Source organism: Amphiura filiformis, chromosome 14 (genome assembly GCF_039555335.1).
Source record: "Amphiura filiformis chromosome 14, Afil_fr2py, whole genome shotgun sequence".
NCBI classification, from domain to species: domain Eukaryota; kingdom Metazoa; phylum Echinodermata; class Ophiuroidea; order Amphilepidida; family Amphiuridae; genus Amphiura; species Amphiura filiformis.
In genome coordinates, this window is record NC_092641.1 from 47,840,820 (window position 1) to 47,862,333 (window position 21,514).

The window sequence follows — 21,514 nt, forward strand, 5'->3', positions numbered from 1 at the left end:
TTTATGGGAAGCCAAGAGATTAGTGTCATCTGCGAAAATTATAAATTTGAAAAACTTTGAGGAGTAAACAATATCATTCAAATATAAGATGAAAAGTAAAGGACCTAAAATTGAACCTTGAGGAACTCCGCAAGTGGGATGAATTAATGATGATTTAACGTTATTAAACGAAACATACTGTGGCCTATTCATGAGGTAGTTCCTGAACCACTCGAAGGCAACGCCACGTACACCGTAGTGAGTTAGTTTAGATAAAAGAATGTCATGGTTTAGCGTGTCAAATGCCTTCGAGAGGTCCAGGAAGATCCCAACACTATGCTGATTGTTATCTAAGTCAGTGACAATTTTATTGTATGCATCCATAATAGCCATAAAAGAAGAATGATTTGGGCGAAAACCAAATTGAGATTGATGCAAAATATTGAGACTTGAAATAAAACCATATAATCTATTGTGCACAACTCGCTCAAGAATTTTCGAAAAAACCGGGAGGACGGATATTGGCCTATAATTACAAAATTTGTGCCGGTCATCGTTCTTGAAAATAGGAATGACTTTGGCCATTTTTAACTGATTTGGGACAATGCCGGTGGTTAATGATAAATTAATTATATGAGCAAGAGGAGAAGCTATGATTGTGCGGACGGATTTAACAATATCGGGTTGTATTTCATCAAAGCCACTACTTTTACCCGATTTGAATGAACGGCAGATATCTATTATTTCCTCGGGGTCAGTTGGAGTAAAAAACAGAGAATTATTTGGGGAATTAATATTGCGCAGAAAAGTATGAAAATTAGCATCAGTTTGGATTTTGTGGGCTAGGTTAGGACCTACATTTGCAAAATAAGAATTGAATTTATTAGCTATTATGTTTTGATCTATAATTTGCGCATGGTGAGCGTTATCATCGTAGAAAAATGACGGTTGAGGGTGGTTTTTTTTACGACCGAGAATATCATTTAGGGTATTCCAAATAAGTTTAGTGTTATGTTTACAATTTTCGAGTTTGTTTGCATAATAATTCTTTTTTGCGGCTCTTATAAGGGAGGTAAGTTTGTTGCGGTAAGAAATATAAGTATTTTTATTGCTTGATGAAGGATGACCAATATATTTCCTATAGAGCTTTTCTTTTCTGTGAATTGATTTGAGAATTAAAGATGTGATCCATGGTTTACGTGGTATATGCCGGTTACGTGAATTTCGAGTACTGCGTGCCTTAGGCTGCGTTCACATAGAAGTATACGGTATTCGGTATTCGCTATACGAAATACGCTCATTCGTTCAGGCTGAGTTCATATAGGAGTATACTATGTGAACTCAGCCTGATCGAATGAGCGTATTTCATATAGCGAATATCGAGTATGTCAGTTTACACATTTTCTTCGTCTTATCAAATGCTTGTAACTTTACTTCTTGAGGTCACATTGCATTCAATGAGGTGTCATAATGTGCAGAATTAGATAGTGCATCAATTAAAAAATGAATTTGCCCACATATGGTTTAGGTTTTTAAAATTTGGACGGTATACGCTGCACTAAAAATCGAACATGCGCGATTCCCACTATACTATACTATACGCAGGTATACGGCCTTTTCGAATAGCTCTTATGTGACCCGGTACTATGAAATTACCTTGCTCGATTTAATCTATACGCGTGCACCTTCAAAACGTGCATCGTATACCCGAATAGTATACTTCTATGCGATCGTAGCCTTATGTGACCCGGTACTATGAATTGCCTTGCTCGATTGAACTATATACGCGTGCACCTGTAAAACGTGCACCGTATACCCGAATAGTATACTTCTATGTGAACGCAGCCTTAACGGGAAAATGAATGTTATAAATATGAAGGAATTTACTAATAAATGCTTCGTACGAACCATCAGCAGATGTCATATCAGTGACAAACTTCCAATCAATCAATTTCAAATGATTATAAAATTGTTCAATTGAACTTTGGTTATAAGTGCGAGTAGTGCCGATGTGTGGTTGAATAAATCGAAGTGGCATTGATTTTGTATATTGAAAGATTGGAAAATGGTCAGTTAGACCCACTACACACACACAGATTTGATTTGATGGTCAAGAACATTTGTAAAAATATTATCAATCAAAGTTGCGGTTGTAGGTGTCACTCAGGTAGGTCTATCAATCAATGAATACATACTATTATTATGGAATGTTTCCAGAAAATTATTAATAATATCATTTTCACTGTATTTTAGTAGATCTAAATTAAAATCGCCGGAAATATAACAATTTTTGTTTTCAGCAGAAATAGTGTTGAGGCTATGATCAAGATCGGTAATAAATAAATTAACATCAGTTCTGTGTGCACGATAAATTGAACCAATAATTGTATTCTTGGTGGTGGGACTCAGGATTTCAATAAAAACAGATTCTGAATGGGGCAAATCAATGTCATTTGTACAAAGTTTCAAATCATCTCTGATACGGTAAGAAAGTGAGTTGTGGACATAAATAGCCGCTCCACCACTTTTCCTCTCCTTTCTTGGGGCACTTAAAAGAATATAATTTTCAATATCAATTACATTAGAGTTATCTTCATAAAACCAAGTTTCAGATAAAGTTATTACACTGAATGTATGATTGAAACTTGAAATAAAATTATGTATGCTATCAAAATTTTTGTTAAAACTGCGAGAGTTAAGATGTAGAACAGAAAAGTCATCATTACATAATCCAGTCAAATCATTGTTATCAATAACATATTTGCATGAAGCTGTGACATTATAATCATTTAGATGTCTAGAATCATCAGTTGTGTGGAGATTTTCTTCGAACAAAAATGGATTCAATCTCATACCCATCAAACGATTATAATCAATGGAATTACCATGATAATATAACGAGAACCTAAATTCATCATCGTCTACGTAATGGTTAAATGGAAATAAATCACCTGTACAATTGAAACAAAACCAGTCATCGTGATCCCTTGTGTCTGTATAAACACATCTTGTATGGTAAAATGAATTACATAGGCAACAGAAAATATTAGGCTGAAGGGGTTGAATGGCTTTGTGACAGGAGTTGCAGTTATTTAACATAATTAAATTTAACCTGAGGAATCACATTAATCATTGTAGTAAACATACAAATAGTGTCATAACATAAGCAGTAAGCATCATTTAAGTATACCTTAGTAACCAATACAATAAATCCAATTGCCAACATACAACATGAAGTAACATATAAAACATTTATACACATATAGTATAAACAAAGATGAATATGGGCCAATTTGGCGTGCCATAGTACATGGCAAGACAGACGCATCTAACACCAGGGTTGGGCCGGGCCATTGATTTTAAGAAAAAAAAAAAAATTTTCAATGCAATAAAAAGGAAGTTTGAATAAATAAATACTTATGAAACAGAAGCAGAAGTTGGGAAGGGTCTGATGAAATAACAAAGGGGAAAGAAACACCTCAATTATCACCAGCACGTATAATACATTCGAATATTGATTTAGATAATGAAAATTGTTTTTATGGATGCTTCGACCAACAATACGTGGTCTACCCTTAATATAATCTTTTATTATTACGTCTTTCAGTTCATCTATCTTAGCATTGTTGTCTACGCACCGTGTTTGGCGATTGCAGCTGGTAAGCCGAATAAATTCCTAACAATTCGCCGTCGAAGCGACGTCATAATCGGATTAACTACCATAGCAATAGATGACTATAGTTTATGAATAGATCGCCCTGCACTACAAGCAGATTGCACTAATCCCATGTCTATGTCAGCAAACATAGATTGAATACAATGCCGCTCTTTTCAAAGATACTTATCTTACAGGTGCGAGTGATCAGCCTTTCTTTGACATCTATGGCTCAATGCATCTGTACCGCGTGAACGTTGTAGTGCAGGGCGATATAGAATTGTATTCAGCTATATCTATGGTAGTTATTCCGATTAACTATGTCACGTCGACGGCAAATAACCATAACAAATCGCTGTCAGTACATGTATGGTCAGTATCATCTATATACGTAATTTTTATGTCACACTAGTCCATGTACGTATGACATGGACAAAATGTCGCAAAACTTTGAAAGGATATATTTCTATTCCTCTGTATACGGGCCGAAAATATAATTTCCTAAAATTGGGAATAAAACCATGACATGATGTCCGTCTATCACTTTTCATATTTGTATAAATTGCCATAAATGTCAAGGAGGAGAGGAGATATAATTGAAGACCGAATTAAAAAGACTAGTTTGCGTCTGACGTCAAGGCAAAGGCGCAACGCGATTGGTTGCTAACCTGCACAATAATGACTCACGGACGCAATTGGTGGCTTTGCAAACGCTATTGCGCCGATTCCATTATAAAGATCATTTTCCAATTTAATAAACTATGTAGAAATAATGGACCGGCAAAGAAATGTAATTTTTTATGTATTTTTCATTGGAATCACCATGTACATTTTTGGCACACCTATATATCCATTCAAAATTTACAGATTTGCAATCCTGACTAAAAATGTATACTAGTATTTTTGTATAGTTTGGGTGAAAACATTGAAATATAATCAGCAATAGTAAAGAGGAGTTGATTTTTGACAAATTGCAAGGTGTGACAAATGGGTCCCACCTCAAAAAACATGACCTAGATGACAAAATAGACAAAATACATTTATTCAACAATTCCGTTGGTTTTCCCCTTAAATCCATTTTCTGTGACTTCTTTCAACAGAGACTGGTATGAGTTTCAACGCAGCGTTGTTCATGCTTGGAATTGTTTGTATTTTCTACACAACGATAGTAAGTATCAAACTTGAACCTGATAGTCAGTCTCGGACCTGTGCTTAAGTGGGAAATGCAGTCTACTTTATAAACTCCTCAACAAAAGTTTGGAAAGTTTTTTCAATCATCTATATCTCAGATTATTTATGACATGTTTATATCGTGTTTCATATCAATGGATAGCGACTTTGTTCCCGTTTACAATGACACCACGTTTAAAGCAATCACATTTTCACGGCTGAGTACACGTCTTGTGGTGAATGCAATGGGTTCTCAAGCAGAATGTGCCAATTAAAGTGACCATTATCATGATTATTCTATGCTCAAACAATAGTCATAAACCATTGTAAACCTCAATAGCGGGTAGAAAACCCATACGCAACCACAACAGCCAGACACCTCCTCCTCATGCTGCTCACCACCAGCCTGGCACACGTTGCTGTGGGATGGCATTCCATTCGTCAACCAGGATTCGTTCGTCGCAGGTGTTTCAATGTGGCTGCATTGGCTACTCTGGCACGCACAGCACAACCAAGCTGGTCCCACAAGTTTTGTGTTCAATCGGGTTGAGGTCTGGGCGGCGGGCCATTCCAATCTCTCGATTCCCATATTCGTTGACTACCCTGGCTCTGTGGGCGAGTGTTTTCATCTTGGAGGATTGCCCCGGAGAATTGCATTAGGTCCCAGATTGTGAAGATATGGGATTACAGCTTGCTGCGCAGAATGGTAAATTTGGCACATTCTGTTTGAGACTTTGAGATCCCACTACATTCACAAGACGTGTACTCAGGTGTGAAAAAGGTGATTGTTTCAAATGTGGTGTCATTGTATAAACTGATAAGGGGAATAAAGTAGCTATCCATTGATATGCAACACGATATGAGAATGTCACAAATAATCTGAGAAATAGATGCTTGAAAAAACTTTCCAAACTTTTGTCCCAGTAATACAATGCAGGCTGGCGACAGTTGAGCACAAATAACCAAGACGTCATTGCACCAGACATTTTTTTTGCGGCGCTCGGTAATTTTGAATATCTGCGTATTGATACACGCCTGTTTTTATTCGTTTTATGTCAATTATGAGTTTAATTGTTTAAAATACAACCATGTGATTCGTGCTTGATATCTATTTTCCTAAGTCATATGCCTAATGTTGTGATTGACGGAAACTTCCTTTAAACTGTGTTTTGTGTTTTTACTGAAATATCTGACACCATTTTATGTCCATAGGGCGGAATGAAAGCCGTAGTATGGGCCGATGTTTTTCAAATGATGGTATGTGTCTTTGGTTTTCTTGCGGTCATCATTAAAGGATCTCTAGACCACGATGGATTCCAAGGGGTGTTTAATATCGGTCTCAAAGGTGGCAGGATTGATCTATTCAAGTAAGTAAATGTAGTACTTCACAAAATGCCAGTGTGGGACTGTGTTGTTTGATGGAATGTAAAACTGTGTCATTTTAAAGAAAAGTTGAACAATGATGGCGCTATTTATCTTAAATCTTGTTTGAATCTTTACAAGGGGTAGACACGTGCATAATGGTAGTAGAACATCAGAAAAAAACTTTTTACCATGAAATCGTCGGTCGCAACACATAGTGGCGTACGTGAAGGACAAAATGTGTTTCCGAGCAAACAGTTTTTGATGGATGTGCTACTAGTAATGGGGTCTATACTTCTCCACTGTTATCTCTCAGTGGCCCGATTCCATTTCAAATTGAAGTTTAAGGTTCAAACTATTAAACTGTGTCTTTAATAGTTAACAAGGAATAACTGTTATAGGATAATAATTAGCTCTAAAGCTATACGCCACTATGTGAAACGGAAAATTTGAAAATCACTCTACGCCACTATGTGTTGCGACCGACGAAATGTAAGGAATAAGTCTAATTTAAGTTTATAGAATAAAAATTACCACAATAAAGCAGAAAAAGATGAATAATTTGATATGGAAACGAAAATCTATCTTAAAAATTACTTCAAAATATATGATAGCTGTTGGTATTGTTCAGGTCTAGAATTAAACATTATATAATGTTTTTTGTTAGAAAAGTTAATAAATGATCCCATCAAACAACCGTGAACACTGTTCAAAGTTATATTGGTAGTGGCACGTGTGTTGAGCTGCTAAGGAATATTGGAGGGGGTCGCCCACGATTATTATTGGTCATGCTGGTTGGCGCCCATGACTGAAAAAGTACTATACTACGGAAGAAAGGGCCACGCGGTTCGCTTTGTAACTTCAGGAAGTCAGAATCTTGTGATCACGAATTCCGACTTTTTATGTTCCTGTCATAGCCAGTTTGAAATTAAGAAATAGTAAAGATACAAAGATAAAGAAATAGTTAAGACAACTCAGTCTCAAGATCTCAAGAACTCATGAAATTGTAATTTTGTTTTAGTGTCGATCCTGACCTCACCGTTCGCTATACAGTATGGTCTACCATGATTGGCGGCATACCATTGTGGACGTATTGGCATGGGCTTACTCAATACCAAGTACAACGATATCTCTCTTGCAGAAATATTAAACATGCAAATGGGTAAGTATGCCTTCTTATTTATACCGTAAAATCTCGATAGTTAGCATAATTATGTGCTTGCTATCGAGCGCTTTTGAAAACAAGAAATTGTACCAAAGTCCGGCGCTTTACCAACTGAGCTAATGGGGTTGAGACACACGTTTGCAGGTTTACTTATAACTATGTGTATTCGATGATTTGCTCAAAACCCTTTACACTATTGTTGCTGGGGTTCTTCGTGTTTGCATGTAGCGCGACTATGCATAACAATAGAAGCTGTTGGCTAGAGTTCTGAGTGAATGCGTCTTGCCGAATATTGATGTAATTATCAATTTCTTGTTTGGTTGTTTACAGTGCTCTCGCTCTATATGCCATTGGTATGGTGATCATAACGGTGTTTGCAGTCATGGTTGGGCTAGTCGTGTATGCTTATTATCATGATTGTGATCCATTCCTTGCTGGAAAAATTATTAAAAACGATCAGGTAAGTAAAAAAAAAAAAAAAAAACAATAGAAAATCCTCACAAATTCTCAACGTCCAATGTAAGTCATGTAAGTAGGCCTTCTAGACAAAAATAAATGCATAATTCGCACAAATACAGTCATTGGCGAAGCTGGGGTTGTGGCGCCCGGGAGTTAAGGATGACATTTCGGGAATCCCCTCTCATGCATCAAGTTGATCAAAAACAAATTGAATCATAATTTTGGATTGATAGGAATCTCCCGTCTCTAGAATGTTCATTGTATTTGTACCATTAGGTGTGTTTTGTTGTGCATTCTGAAGTGAATTTGGGAAAAAGTGTTTTTGGCCTCGAGTCATTAACGACTCATAACACAAATCGCCATGGTAGGTTGAATCCACCGCCACGCATGGCCATTTTGTTCCGACCTGTTTAATAGTTTTAAGACGCATAATGGGCCGAAGGACATCTGACTAAGGCTACTGACAATAGCCCGGTGACTGAACTTCGCTGTGTGTGAGTGACCATGGTACGCCATATGTCATCTGCTTTTAGACTACCTCCACGATTGGCCTATACACTGCGCTATATAGTCTGCACATATAAAATCAGAATTATTGCCAGCTTCTGTCTCAAGACGCTAGCTAACGACTATCATATCTATTCAAAACATATATTCAAGTGTAAGGAACCACATCTGGCTTCTTTAGACGAAATCATTTACACGGGAGATATTCATCATTTTCTACCCCGGTATCCAAAGATTTTCGTCTCATATCAAACTCGTGCATAGCACATTCACGTGTATTGATCCCGAGTATTGATTGTAGTATCTCTGATGTACCAAGTAATTAGCCAGGTGATGTCGGTGTGCACCACACTAAGCGTCTAAACGTACTATTGGACGTCTGAAGATCCTAATTTCGCCCTTTCTTTCTTCTATTCCCTTTCATTACTTTTGTCAACCTGTTGTCTCAATAAACGAAACATAGTGTACTAAATAATATCGTTACAAGCGTTCCAATAACAAATAATCTCGTTACAAGCATTACAAGTGTTAATTTCATTATCTTTTGCAGATGTCCCATGATGGTCATCTTATTTCAAACAGATTGTATTTTACTTGTTGTTCTTCTTCTTGTTGATTTTATTGTTGATGTTGTGGTTTCTTCTTTATCGTCATGATCGTGTTGGTGTTGTTGTTGTTGTCGTTCTTCTTCTGCTTCTTCAATCTTTTTGTTTAAATGGAAAGATTTAATGTCATTTCATTTCGTCTATTATGTTCTTTTTTTCAGATTTTGCCGTATTTAGTCATTAACGTATTTCGTAACATTCCAGGTGTGCCGGGGTTGTTCCTTTCGGGTGTATTGTGTGCCTGTCTAAGGTAAGGGATTTACTGAAATGAATGGATAACATTATGCAATGTTCAACACACATACCAATCCGCTGTAGAAGTAATCGCATGGGATAGTATAGACTATGCCATAGTCGATTTTTGATAAATAAAAATGTTATTAATCATGATGAACGCATTCAGTTGAACTCGAAATTATACTGATATTTAGTAGGCCTACATCAAAATACTAGTATAAAATGGTTATGAAAAAGTTTAGGCTATATAATTATATTTGTGACAGTAAAAGTAAAGTATAGGCCCTACGTAGGCTTATTATTGAATGCAACATATCATAATGGCATTATTATAATGACACTTCAATACTGAACAATTCTAATTTTAGAATCTGCCAGTTTATTATCCGAAAAACCGACTATGGACTTTCACTTTTAAGCAGAACTTTACCCCGGGACTCACACACTGTCAATCATACTTGTTTATCAATAAAATCTAACCACAAGACTAAGCATGGTGGTACAATACGCGCTAGATGCATACGTTCATCCACCAGCACAAAAGCGCCGCATTCCCTAGATAGTTGTGTACCATGTATAGTTATAATTGTACCAGTACGCGTCGGGAGGATTTAAACAATAACGAGATCTGGGCGACCAATCACAAGCCTGATTCATTTTTAAAGATGCATTACATCATCACCAATTTTAGTTAGGCCAGAAATTGGCCTAACTCTCAAGGCAAAGTCAGTAGTCCACTTGGGAAGCTAACAAACAGAGGGCGTACGGTGACTGAAAAGATCAGTTGTGAAAATCTATCAATTGTGCACTCATTAATTAAATCAGAGTTTTAAGCTTAAATGTAATAGCCAGAGTAGTGCACAATTGGCAAGTGGACTACGGAGAAGTCTAGGGATAGTATAACAGAAAATTATGATGCAATATTACAAGATTTCATTAGAAATAAACATGCACATTGTTTCGTCATTTAGGCTAATTCGATTGCCAGTAAACGTATTTATATAATTGGATAGCTTTGAGTGTGATACGAGAATATACCTCGTGAGTCACGAAGGCAAGTTCGGTATTTTCATAACGAGTGTTTATAGGTCTGTCACACTACGACGGACTGGATCAACGTACATCACCGAATACAAAAATATTTTATTCGGTGGAAAAATCACCAGTCCGGCAGAAGATTCGGTGGGATTTTGGGTCCGATTCCCGTTCGTCTCTCTATGCGTTGTGGCCGCTAATAATCCTGCAGGCGTCTTATATCCGATCGTTCAACGTCCGACAAATGACCGGATTTGGGGGTCCGATTCCCGTTCGTTTCTCTATGCGTTGTGGCCGCTAATAATCCTGCAGGCGTCTTATATTCGATCGTTCAACGTCCGACAAATGACCGGAGTTGGGGGTCAACGTCCGACAAATGTCCGGATTTGGGGGTCCGATTCCCGTTCGTCTCTCTATGCGTTGTGGCCGCTAATAATCCTGCAGGCGTTTTACATTCAATCGTTCACCGTCCGACAAATGACCGGCGAATCCGTCGCAAGTGGCACCAACAGGGACGTCCACCCTATTAGAAAAGTGGGGGAGGAGAGGGTGTTTGAGAGGGTTTTTGACCCCTTAGAGGCAGTGACGTAGCAAGCACTTTTTCAGAGGGTGAACAAAGTGGGGAAAGACAACTTTTAAAGGGGAAAACTTTGACGAAAAAGTACAAAAGGGCTACAAATCTGATATATCAGGGCAACCAGCGTCCGGGGGCAATAGAGGTGAGAAACCTTTGGACAATGAAGGCCCAATTGAAGCCACTGTCATTTTTTGGATCAATTTTAGCACTATTATTGGGTACTATTTTAGTTTGAAACAGCCGCAAATTGGTGAAACGAAAGCCTAATTGAAGCCATTGAAAAGTTTTCACCATTATTGTATAATATAAACAATTGTTTTAAAAATAACACGTGGATGTCCATAGCAGAAAAAATGACAAAATGTCACGGGCCCTACATATCGACGGGCCGGCAGTAATTTTCACAGGCTTTTGGGCCAAGGAACCACATTTAAGCACTGCCTATAATAATCACAGGCCTATACTTAGGCTTACTGCTATCCTGGGCCTACTCAATAACGTACAATTTAACCTTTTCCATGTTTTCTCTTCTTTTTTCTTTCTTGTCAATCACTAAAACTGGTAAGAATTTGATATTGCGTCCGCCACCCTTCAGAAAGTGCCCCTCCCTCAATACTACTTACATGTCCGGCCTACTAAATTACGTGCAATTTGACTTTTTCTCTTCTCTCTTCAATTTTTCTCACTTTCTTTTCTTTTTGTCTCTCCTTTCCCCCTTTTTCTACTTGTCAGTCAGTACTGTCAATTACTGGGGGAAATATGATATTGCGTCACACACCCTTCAGAAAGTCTTCCCCCACCATGATCGATGCACATGTTCGCCATAGGCCTACATCCGGCACAAGCGCTTGCGAAACCTTGCAAACACCTGCGGTATATAAACGAAAGAATAACGAACAAACCCAGGGTATATATACAGAACAGTACGAACACACATCGGACAACTTCCGAACATGTGTATTCGGCACACTCCGTTTCAAGTTTTGTGCATGCACAAAACTTGAAACGTATTGTCGACGGACTAAACAAACATCACCTAACACGAAACGCATTTGGCGGATAATAGCAGGACATATGAAGAACATAAAACGAACATTGACAAACACTAACGGATTTGCTAAAATACCATCCGTTTCTTATACGGAAGACCGATCCGGTGTAGTGTGACGCTCAGACGGTCTGGGTCAACGTACATCACCGAATGCAAAAATATGCTATCCGGTGGTGAAGGCCTCACAGGAACGTATTTGCAACGAACACAGGCCGAGTGCAACGAACAAAGAACGAACATGAACGAAAGGAGAGCGAAGAAACTCCGGCAATATGCAGCACTATACGAACACACATCGGATAAATACCGAACATGTGTATTCGGTACACTCCGTTTCCAGTTTTGTGCATGCACAAAACTTGCCGACGGACTTAACGAACATCACCTAACACGAAACGCATTTGGCGGATGATAGCAGGACATAAAAAGAACATAAAACGATCATTGACGAACAACAACGGATTTACTAAAATACCATCCGTTTCTTGTACGGAAGACCTATTCGGTGTAGTGTGACAGGCGCATTAGCGATTAATGTTTGCCCAAAAAATTTGCAATAAGATTTTAACAAGATTTTCAAAATGTTGTTATAGTGTTTTTTCGTATCAAACATTTTCAAAATGTTTTCATGACCTTAATAGTATAATCTAACATTTAAATGTATTTAAAACGTTTTGACCATAACTAAAACGCGTTTATAACACTTCATTGATCTTGTCCTTTGGCATATTTGGCGAAGCTAGCAGTTCGCGAAGTATTTTGCGGAGGTTGAAGTATATTTGGATCTAGTTGGATTTCGCGATACATAGGCTATGTATGCACTGCATCTTCATTTAAAAATTGTGAGGCATAGGCCTACACACTGTGACAAGTTCAGTATATTTCAGACACCACCAATATTACCAATACAAGCTTATTTCTAAACCGTGTTAAATGCACAACCTCATGTTGCTCATTTACTTGTGTGATGCAATCACAATTATAGTACTTTGACAAGTTTGACATTTGCAACAATTAGTTTTACCATCAACAAGCCATTATTTACCACAACAATGCTTGTTAACAATATGCAGACTATTGTTCTCATTTTGGAATCAAAGGCCTCACTCAGTTTGCTTTGTAATTTTGCATCCAACTGAAATTATAATGCCTATAGCATCACAACCCATTGCAATATCGCACAGGTAAATCAGACACATGTGTTTGTGGACTTAACACGGTTTGGAAATAAGCTCTTCACATGTCGTTGTTATTTCCAGTACTTTGTCATCGGCATTGAGTGGTTTAGCGGCTGTAACTGGAGAAGACATCGTCAAAAAAGTAATTTTTCCCAAACTTGAGGAAAACAATATAAAATATACAATGGTGCTGAAACTTCTTGGTAAGACATTTTGTGTTCGAAATTAACAATACAGGCTGTTACATTGCAAAAACCAATTTTAATTTTTTTCAAGAAAATAAAATGGTTCATACATTGAAATAAGTTATGTATAGGCACAAAGAAGGCCTCAACATGAATCTAAGGAAAACTTAAGTGACTGTGCAGGGAAAAGACCTGAAAACAGTAGACCATCACATTAAATTTATTTTATCTGGGAAGAAGATCACTATCAACAATTAAACCGGAAAGGAAAAGAGAAGAATTCAGCGAAGTTTGTCTCACGCAGCTACATCTTTTGAGACACTACTCGTTCTATCCCAGAAGAGGCAATTATTTGACCAGCATCATACCTATTCTCTCTTTTGGAGAAGAAACTCTTGGTGACAGAACGGGTTAGGGAAATAATAATGATAGGTGTAACAAAGAAGGACAGCATGACGAATCATGCCGATTTAAGACATAACTCAGGAGTGCTAGATATTAAAATCAAAGAAAGAAGGTGGGCAAGACACCTTACCAGGAGGTATAACAACAGAAGGACACGCACAACAACAGCTTGAACTCTTAACCGTAAGATGAGGGGCTTAAAAACTAGACAGCATCTACGATCAACAAATCAAAATAAGGCAACCATGCAGTTTGGAAAACATCTTCGTTAGTCTACTTTCCTCTACTGTAGGAGGAAAGCCTCTTCGCCAACTTTCCATGATTCTATCTTGAGCTATTTTCTGCCAAGCAACACCGTTTTGTGCTATTCACTCATACCTCCATCTTCTGTTTTGTCTCCCTCTTCTGGTTCGGAGTCCAAGCTGTTGTTGTGCGTGTCCTTCTGTTGTTATACCTCCTGGTCAGGTGTCCTGCCCACCTTATTTCTTTGATTTTAATAGCTAGCACTCCTGATTTCTGTCTTAAAAAATGGTATTCGACATCATGTCCTTCTTTGTTACACCTATAAATTGTTATTATTTCCATAGCCCGTTCTGTCACCCTGTAAAAAGTAAAAATTTAAAAGTAAGAAATAATAATTGTTCTTCGGATCCAAGTAATTTGGTACTCACTGTCGAAATGTTTAGGCGTCGATGCATTTGCCTGTCCCTGATGTCGAAATGTTGGCTTCGCCACTGGTAATATTGATCAATTTTTCTTTTTTTCTTGTACAGCTGCTTTATATGGTGTTGTTGTCATTGGGTTAGCTTTCGTAGCTCTTGCACTAGGGAAAATTGCCCAGGTAAGTTATAGCTTGGCCGATCATAAACGGTTGCAATGTTCGGAATACAAAGTTTTACTGAAAAATCTCGCTGTATAACTATAAAGATCAGTATGGTTCAATGTTTATCATTAGGGTCATAGTCAATAAACAGGCGTCGTTTAGCATTTTTGGAATGACTGTTTAAAACACATTTATGTAGCATTACATCTATCGAGGCCTATTGAGGAGGATAACTTGCGTTATGTTGGAATTCTAAATTATGCTGGTTTCATACTTTCTGCCGCTTGCCGCTGAGCGGTATGACGCTTCATCATGCCGCTTGTACTTTTCTGCAAGCGGAGCGGCACACCACTGAGCGGCAGCGGCATGACTCTGAAAGCCATTCTTGCCGCTCAGCACCAGTTGACTTGAATTCAACTACCAGCGGTGCTGCCGCCGCGGCAAAGCGGTGGGGTGATCGATATATCGGCTTACCCACTGGTCACCGCTAGCGTTTTTGGCGAGATTGCGCAGTGAAGTAAAATAATCTTCACAGCGGCAAAGCGGCAAGCGGCAGGAAAGTATGAAATCAGCATTAGTCTCAGTAGTTCAAACACATTATATATATAGTTTGTTTTCGAATTTGATTAACAGACGGCATATACAGCTGCGGGTACGGTAAACGGTCCAGTTTTAGCTCTTTTTACCCTTGGAATGATGGTCCCATGGGCGAACAAAAAGGTAAGCCGTTATTGGGCTATCCCATTTAAAATCCACACTATACCCTGTAGAAGATTTCGTCTTCCACAGAGGGAGTATGAGTTTCGAATAGAATAGACAATTGGGTAACTTCCATATGAGATACTCACTCCAGTTGTGGAAGATAGGTAAAACCACAGTACATGGGGAGTATAGGTTTTAAAATGATTAAATCTGACTAATTATATTTGAGAAACTTACCCCCTCCCCTGTGGAAGGTATTTATAATGGTCAATTTGGTTTGAGACCCAACTACATTCACAAAACGTGTACTCATGCATGGAAAGGGTGATTGTTTCAAATGTGGTGTCATTGTAAAGCGGAATAAAGTAGCTATCCATTGATATGCAACACGGTATAAACATGTCATAAATAATTTGAGATATAGATGCTTGAAAAACTTTCCAAACTTTTGTTGATGAGGTTAATGACGTACTGCGCAGGTCAGCAACCAATCACGCCGCGCCTTTGCCCTGACGTCAGACGCAAACTAGGCTTTTTAATTCGGTCTTAAATTATAACAGCAGGTTTAACATCCGCTTACAATATTTTTTCGCCGTGTTCAAAATATAATATTTTGTGACAGTTGTGTTGTTGTATTGTGATGCGTGTTGGTATTTTGCAAAAACTGAACAATATAATTATAGTTTTGTTGTATCGCTCAAAAGCCTGATATAAATAATAATTATATTTATACATTATATTTGCAGGGGGCACTTGCTGGATTCGGTGCCGGTATTATTATGGGTCTTTGGGTTAGTATCGGTCACCTAATGAATCAGATATCTTCAACGAATTTACCACTGTCTACAGAAGGATGCATGGCTACCGATTTGTTATTCAATACAACTGATGATATGGCTACTCCAACTATGATGTCAACCACAATGAAAATACCAGAACCGGACAGGTGTGTTGTTGTTATTTGTGTGTTTTTGTTTGTTTAATTATTCAGAATATAACTTTTAGTGTAGTACCCTATGTTATTTGTGGGAGGGAATGTAACATTTTGAGATTTTGGTCTTAAATGATAGATATTAAGGGTTCCAGGAACTCAAATCAAGTTCTTACCATTTTTTTCTCCCAGCCCCTTGGCGGCCATCTTGGATTTCAAAATGGCCGTCAATTTCTACATATTTTGGATTATAACTTGGCTTCTCAGCTCCACATCAAGCTGAAAATGGTGACAATAATACCCATATTAAATATGGTACAAAATTGGAATAAATGCGCGCAGTGAGCAAAAATTTGCACTTTTGGGGCTAAAATGGCAAAATATGAGGTTGATTTGGTCAGACACCCACACACAGGCGTCAACATTGGGGGGATGATTGCATGGACCACCCCTCGCAAAATATTGAGGGGATTTATCCCTCGACGCCCACCGGGATTTACACCTATGGTGACCATTGTTTTTGTTTGCTATTTATGATCATCAGACCTGAAGTATCTGCATTCTACAACATCTCATATGCATGGTATTCAGTGATTACATTCCTCACAACCATGGTCGTCGGAATGATCGTCAGTGCAGTGACAGGTATTATTATATTGAATCTAACATCACAATGGCCTCAACCCAATGACATAGTCAAATAACCTCAATTAAACAATCATAATGCAAAATAATGACCTCAAGTTGTAGAGTATGAGTTTTTGTACTCAAATTTTCAAAGGTCATTCAATGAATGTGCAAATGTATTGGGGTTAAAGAACTGTGCCCTGATAGATGAGCATGTTGTGGATCCTATAATTAAATCTGGGTAGTAAGTCACACGAATAGGCGGGAGCAAGTCTACTAAATGACCTCAAAAGGTCAAGTCATCTGAGGGAAAAATGGCGGACAAGAACCGGTCCTTTTTTTGCTGCTAAAATACGGCTTATTTAGCCAATGTGAACATGGGGTCATCGACAAAAATATTGGACTAACACGTCAGCTAGATGGTTTTTCACAATATAACAGTAAGAGAAAGAAAAGTGCAAATGTTCATCATGTTTCGTACTGACGAAGTGACCAGCTCTAATGACGTCACTATGTAAACAATGTAGAGGTATTAATAATTAATTAGGTGATGCCAGATATGGCGGTACCCAAAAGTATGCTAAATTGGACAATTCACCGAATCAGGATACGATCCAGGTATCCAAAATTATGTAAATGAGTTGAAGGAGGTTACGTGAAAATACGATCCTGGTATCCAAAATTATGTAAATGTGTTGAAGGAGGTTACGTGAACGTGTACAGTACTTCGAATCTATGGGATACTAGCCTATTCCAAGATCTTTGTTACAATACCGATTAACTTACGTCATTTCTTTATTCCAATCGTACAGGTCCTAATCCTCGCCCAGATCCTAAACTCATCAGTCCTGCATGTGAAACGCTGGTGTCTCGTCTTCCTGCATCGTGGAAAGAGAAAATAGGAAACCGTTTGCTGACAGACTATGCAAAGGTATGCTCTCTTATTTATCCAAAGGCGTGCACAAGTTTGGCCAGCTGGTGGGTGGTTGCAACTTGGCTTGTAGCGGACTTCCTATTTTGATGGTTGTTGGGGAGAAGCGCAGTACGCTTTTATTTGAAACCATTCCCATGCAGTACCATTTCTCAAAAAAGTAACTAACCCCCTTAAATAATGATCATTATTAAAAATTAGCAATTGACTAAATATTGACGTCACAGCGTACATTTAAATCAATGTAACCAAGGATTTGAAAGTTGCAGTAAGTTGTAGGCCTATTGATTTGTATTCAGTGTAATGGAAGGAAATCTGTGTACTATATCCGAGTGTTTTTGTATTGCAAACATTTGCATGTCAGTGCAACTTTCAAAAATGTGCAGAAATAAATTCTGCTTCCAACGCATTTTACAGATTTGTAATACAATAGCCACTTTTTGAATAATGGCCATTATTTAAGGGGGGTTAGTTACTTTTTTGAGATGTTTATATGCCTTACATGCCATACTCTTTTTTGTTTACCATGCTAATGTTACAGTTGTTTTAAATAAGTAAATGTTATCCAAACGGTAACATTTTAAGCTATTTTAGCACATCACATCAAAGGTCCCATTGGGTACCCTATTCCTTTTTAAAGGAATTTTTATTTTCCTTAATTTGATTGAGCTACTATTTTTAAATCTCTAACTTGATCATCGGGTAAAGTACCGAGTTCGGGCCCAAGTTGGACTGACTGTGATATGTTGAAGAACAATTTGTATGGTTATCACAAGTCATTAATGCTTTGATATACCGTAAAACCTCGTCTACAAGCATATAGAGTAATTCTGATGAAAGCTACATTAATCAAGGCGCCATTATGGAGTTTGAGCAAATAAATTACGGATCCAAGCATGTACAAACAAGTATTATTTTAGGACAAATCTATTGTACTGGCATATTTACGCTTGCTTCAAATTACACTATTATGCTTGTAGACGAGGTTTTACGGTAATGATAACATTTACCAACAGTCTTCTCTGAGCATGTTGCTTGAGCACATTCATTTATGAGCCGCATAAATGGTTCAACTTCAGTTGCAATGGCACGGAATTAATGAATTGATCTGAAACATCTCGGCTAACTTATCTAAATTAGAACTACTCAAATTATTTGAATGATGCAATTTTCTTATATAGACTCCAAATCCTGAAGCTGATATAAATAAGAATGGTCTCGCAATCACGAAAATGGTTTCATCGACCAGGAGAAAGGAAAAGAGAAGAATACAAAACTGGACACTGTACCGCTGTCACGTCAAAGGTAAATAACATTATGATTAAGATATACTTTAAATCAATATGGTGGTGAAACTTACTAAAATGCCGGCCACGGTTTTATAATTATAGCTTAATTACATGAGGTTATTGCACTTGGCCACTTTGGCCGAAGAAACACCTTATAAATAAACCATTTAGCATCAATCAGGTGCAACTCTATACATAATGCGCAACACCCTAATCAGCAGGGGTCGCATTAAGGAGTTTGCGCGTCCAGGAACTCCTTATTTTTGGATTTTGGCCATTTTAGACTCCTTAAATCACAAGTTGAAAGTGACCAAAGGGTCTGATAAAAACTGTATGGACTCCTTAGTTTTACAATGCACGGAGGCGTAAATCAGTATAAGAATCGTCGATCAAAATTTAAAAAATAAAAAGATCAGTAAATCTTCCAAATCATCATAGGCCAACGACACTAATAATTTCACTGGAATATTTGACAAGTTCCAAAGTTTAGAATTTCGGACAGGTCGACTCCTTAAATTCTCATTGGACCCCTTAAATGTTGGTTTTGCAGGTACCGAAGGGTCCAGAAAAATTAAATTGCCTAATCAGCCTACATATAAAAAGGCATGGATGATGGGCTCGTTGGCTCACTTCTGTAACTTTTTCAAAATACACAGAAATATTGTAAACAGTACAGGAAGGGGGTGGAGCTTTTGGGCAAGAACCCCCGGGGTCATAAAAGCAGGGGTGGTCAAAAGAAAGAGACGGCAGAAGAAGTGGCGGCAAAAAGAATTATTAAAGAAAGCAGGGGGGGGAAATTGTCAAAAATTTGTAGTTTATACAGAGGTCAAAACTCAAAAGTAATCCAAGTTTGTCAGGCTACAAAGACATAATTATATACAATATTATTCTTCTAGTCATAAGGATTCAACTGCTTTTTCATTTTCGCATTTTTGCAGAATAATGTTGCTTCCATTCCAATGGCAAGGCTCATATTTTACCAAAAGCAAACTGAGGACCTAGTGTTTATTCCTGCCTAAAACTAGCCATATTCACCTTGTACTTTTGCTGTTCTCGGACATTTTAAACACGTGCCTTTGCTGTAATTTAAAAGGCCTGCCTTTTTGCGTGATTTGGCAGTGTCCATAGTCTATTGACTTTATGCTAATGATGTTACGTAATTATGCCTGTGATGTAATTTTTACATGTGTTTTTTGAAAGACAAAGGTACAGTGTTTATGTGATCATTGAGAATTGCCATGAAAACAATCCATTAATTTATGGCGTCACAAGTCACTGACCCACCCTCGTAATTGTCTTATTTCGTTTTCATTCCAGGCTGTAGAAGCTGCTCTCAGTTCAGAAGAATGAAGCTATTAGTATTACGCAGCAGATGCAACCTGGTTAAATGGCAGAAGTCAGCGGACTGAATCTTTTCTTCATCTAGTGTGAGCCTTTACATATTGGAAAATGTTACCGACCAATACTCATTAGCCTTTTAGAAGACTGGAAGACACAATATGAGGGTGCTGTTCAGTTTGGGTAAATTCTAAAGGCTTTATCCAAGCTGAACAGCGCCCTCCTATTGTGTTTACCATTTTTCAAAAAGGCTACTGAAGTCGTGCCTTCGATACATGTTATAGTTACAATTCAGTATCGAAGTTACGTAATGTTACTATGTCAACGGGATCACGCGCTAGAGTAATGAACCACGATCGAAATGATCACCACATAAAGTATATGGCACTCGAAGGCATACCAAAGTAGCGTGATCCGGTAACCAAGAGAATTACGTAACCACTTCGATGCTGAATTAGGCGATAATTTATTATTTGACGTTTTTATTCATACATTGGCGTATCGATCTGTATTGATTGGCTGGCAAGATTCGGACAGGTTGGTATCGTATACGCTCTTAGCATGCTTAAAACGATCTACTCATCTTTTAATAGAAACTTGCCAAATTTGATAAGGGAAACTATGCAGATGGGGACATAACAGATTTGACCCAATGTATCAAATTTGAGTAGCTTGTCTTGTCAAAATGACAACAACAAAAAATCAAATTTGAATACCTTGTTTTGGCAGAGGGTATAACAGAATCTTGTCAAAATGAAATGGGTATTCATGTCAAATAATGAGTTGGAAATCTTGTCATTTTGAATAGTTACTTGTTAAAATAAAACAGAAACTATTTATTTTGATAAGCTGGCGGGTTTTTTTTTCGTTTTTGCGCTGACATTATGATGTCATATGTTCATTATGGGAGCATTGTTTTGTACTCATTTTCGTACTTATTTTGGTATTACTGGATCATGTGGATAGACAAATCTATTGTATTCCCCCATACGCTGACGAAGTTACGTAATAATCGGATTAACTACCATAGTAATAGGTCAAAACACATATTTTTGAATATACCGCGCTGCACTGATACGTTCACGCGGTACCTCTGCATTGAACCATATCATGCTGATCACTTGCACCTGTAAGATTAGTATATTTGAAAAGACCAGTATTGTATTCAATGATTGCAGACGTACACAGGTGATTAGTTCAACCTGCTTGTAGTGCAGCGCGATACGTTCAAAATCTCAACGAACTTATTCAACCGCATTAATTTTTGGCTGCACTTTTTCCAGCTTTAAAAATGTTTATTACC

At 37.8% G+C, this 21,514-nt stretch overlaps 1 protein-coding gene across 1 annotated transcript in view; it reads left to right on the forward strand.

Moving 5' to 3' along the window:
• The window catches only part of LOC140170211 (sodium-coupled monocarboxylate transporter 1-like), a 60,792-nt gene extending 40,295 nt beyond the window's left edge, over positions 1–20,497 (forward strand). Inside the window, exons 6-19 of the mRNA XM_072193547.1 lie at positions 3,587–3,638; positions 4,735–4,802; positions 6,017–6,171; positions 7,188–7,328; positions 7,662–7,791; positions 9,064–9,152; positions 13,062–13,183; positions 14,344–14,411; positions 15,027–15,113; positions 15,842–16,041; positions 16,571–16,671; positions 17,466–17,584; positions 18,766–18,889; positions 20,191–20,497. Coding sequence (XP_072049648.1) covers positions 3,587–3,638; positions 4,735–4,802; positions 6,017–6,171; positions 7,188–7,328; positions 7,662–7,791; positions 9,064–9,152; positions 13,062–13,183; positions 14,344–14,411; positions 15,027–15,113; positions 15,842–16,041; positions 16,571–16,671; positions 17,466–17,584; positions 18,766–18,889; positions 20,191–20,282 — 1,548 coding nt within the window. The 3' untranslated portion in view covers positions 20,283–20,497. The remainder of the gene's footprint in view (positions 1–3,586; positions 3,639–4,734; positions 4,803–6,016; positions 6,172–7,187; positions 7,329–7,661; positions 7,792–9,063; positions 9,153–13,061; positions 13,184–14,343; positions 14,412–15,026; positions 15,114–15,841; positions 16,042–16,570; positions 16,672–17,465; positions 17,585–18,765; positions 18,890–20,190) is intronic.
• The last annotated feature ends 1,017 nt before the right edge of the window (positions 20,498–21,514 follow it).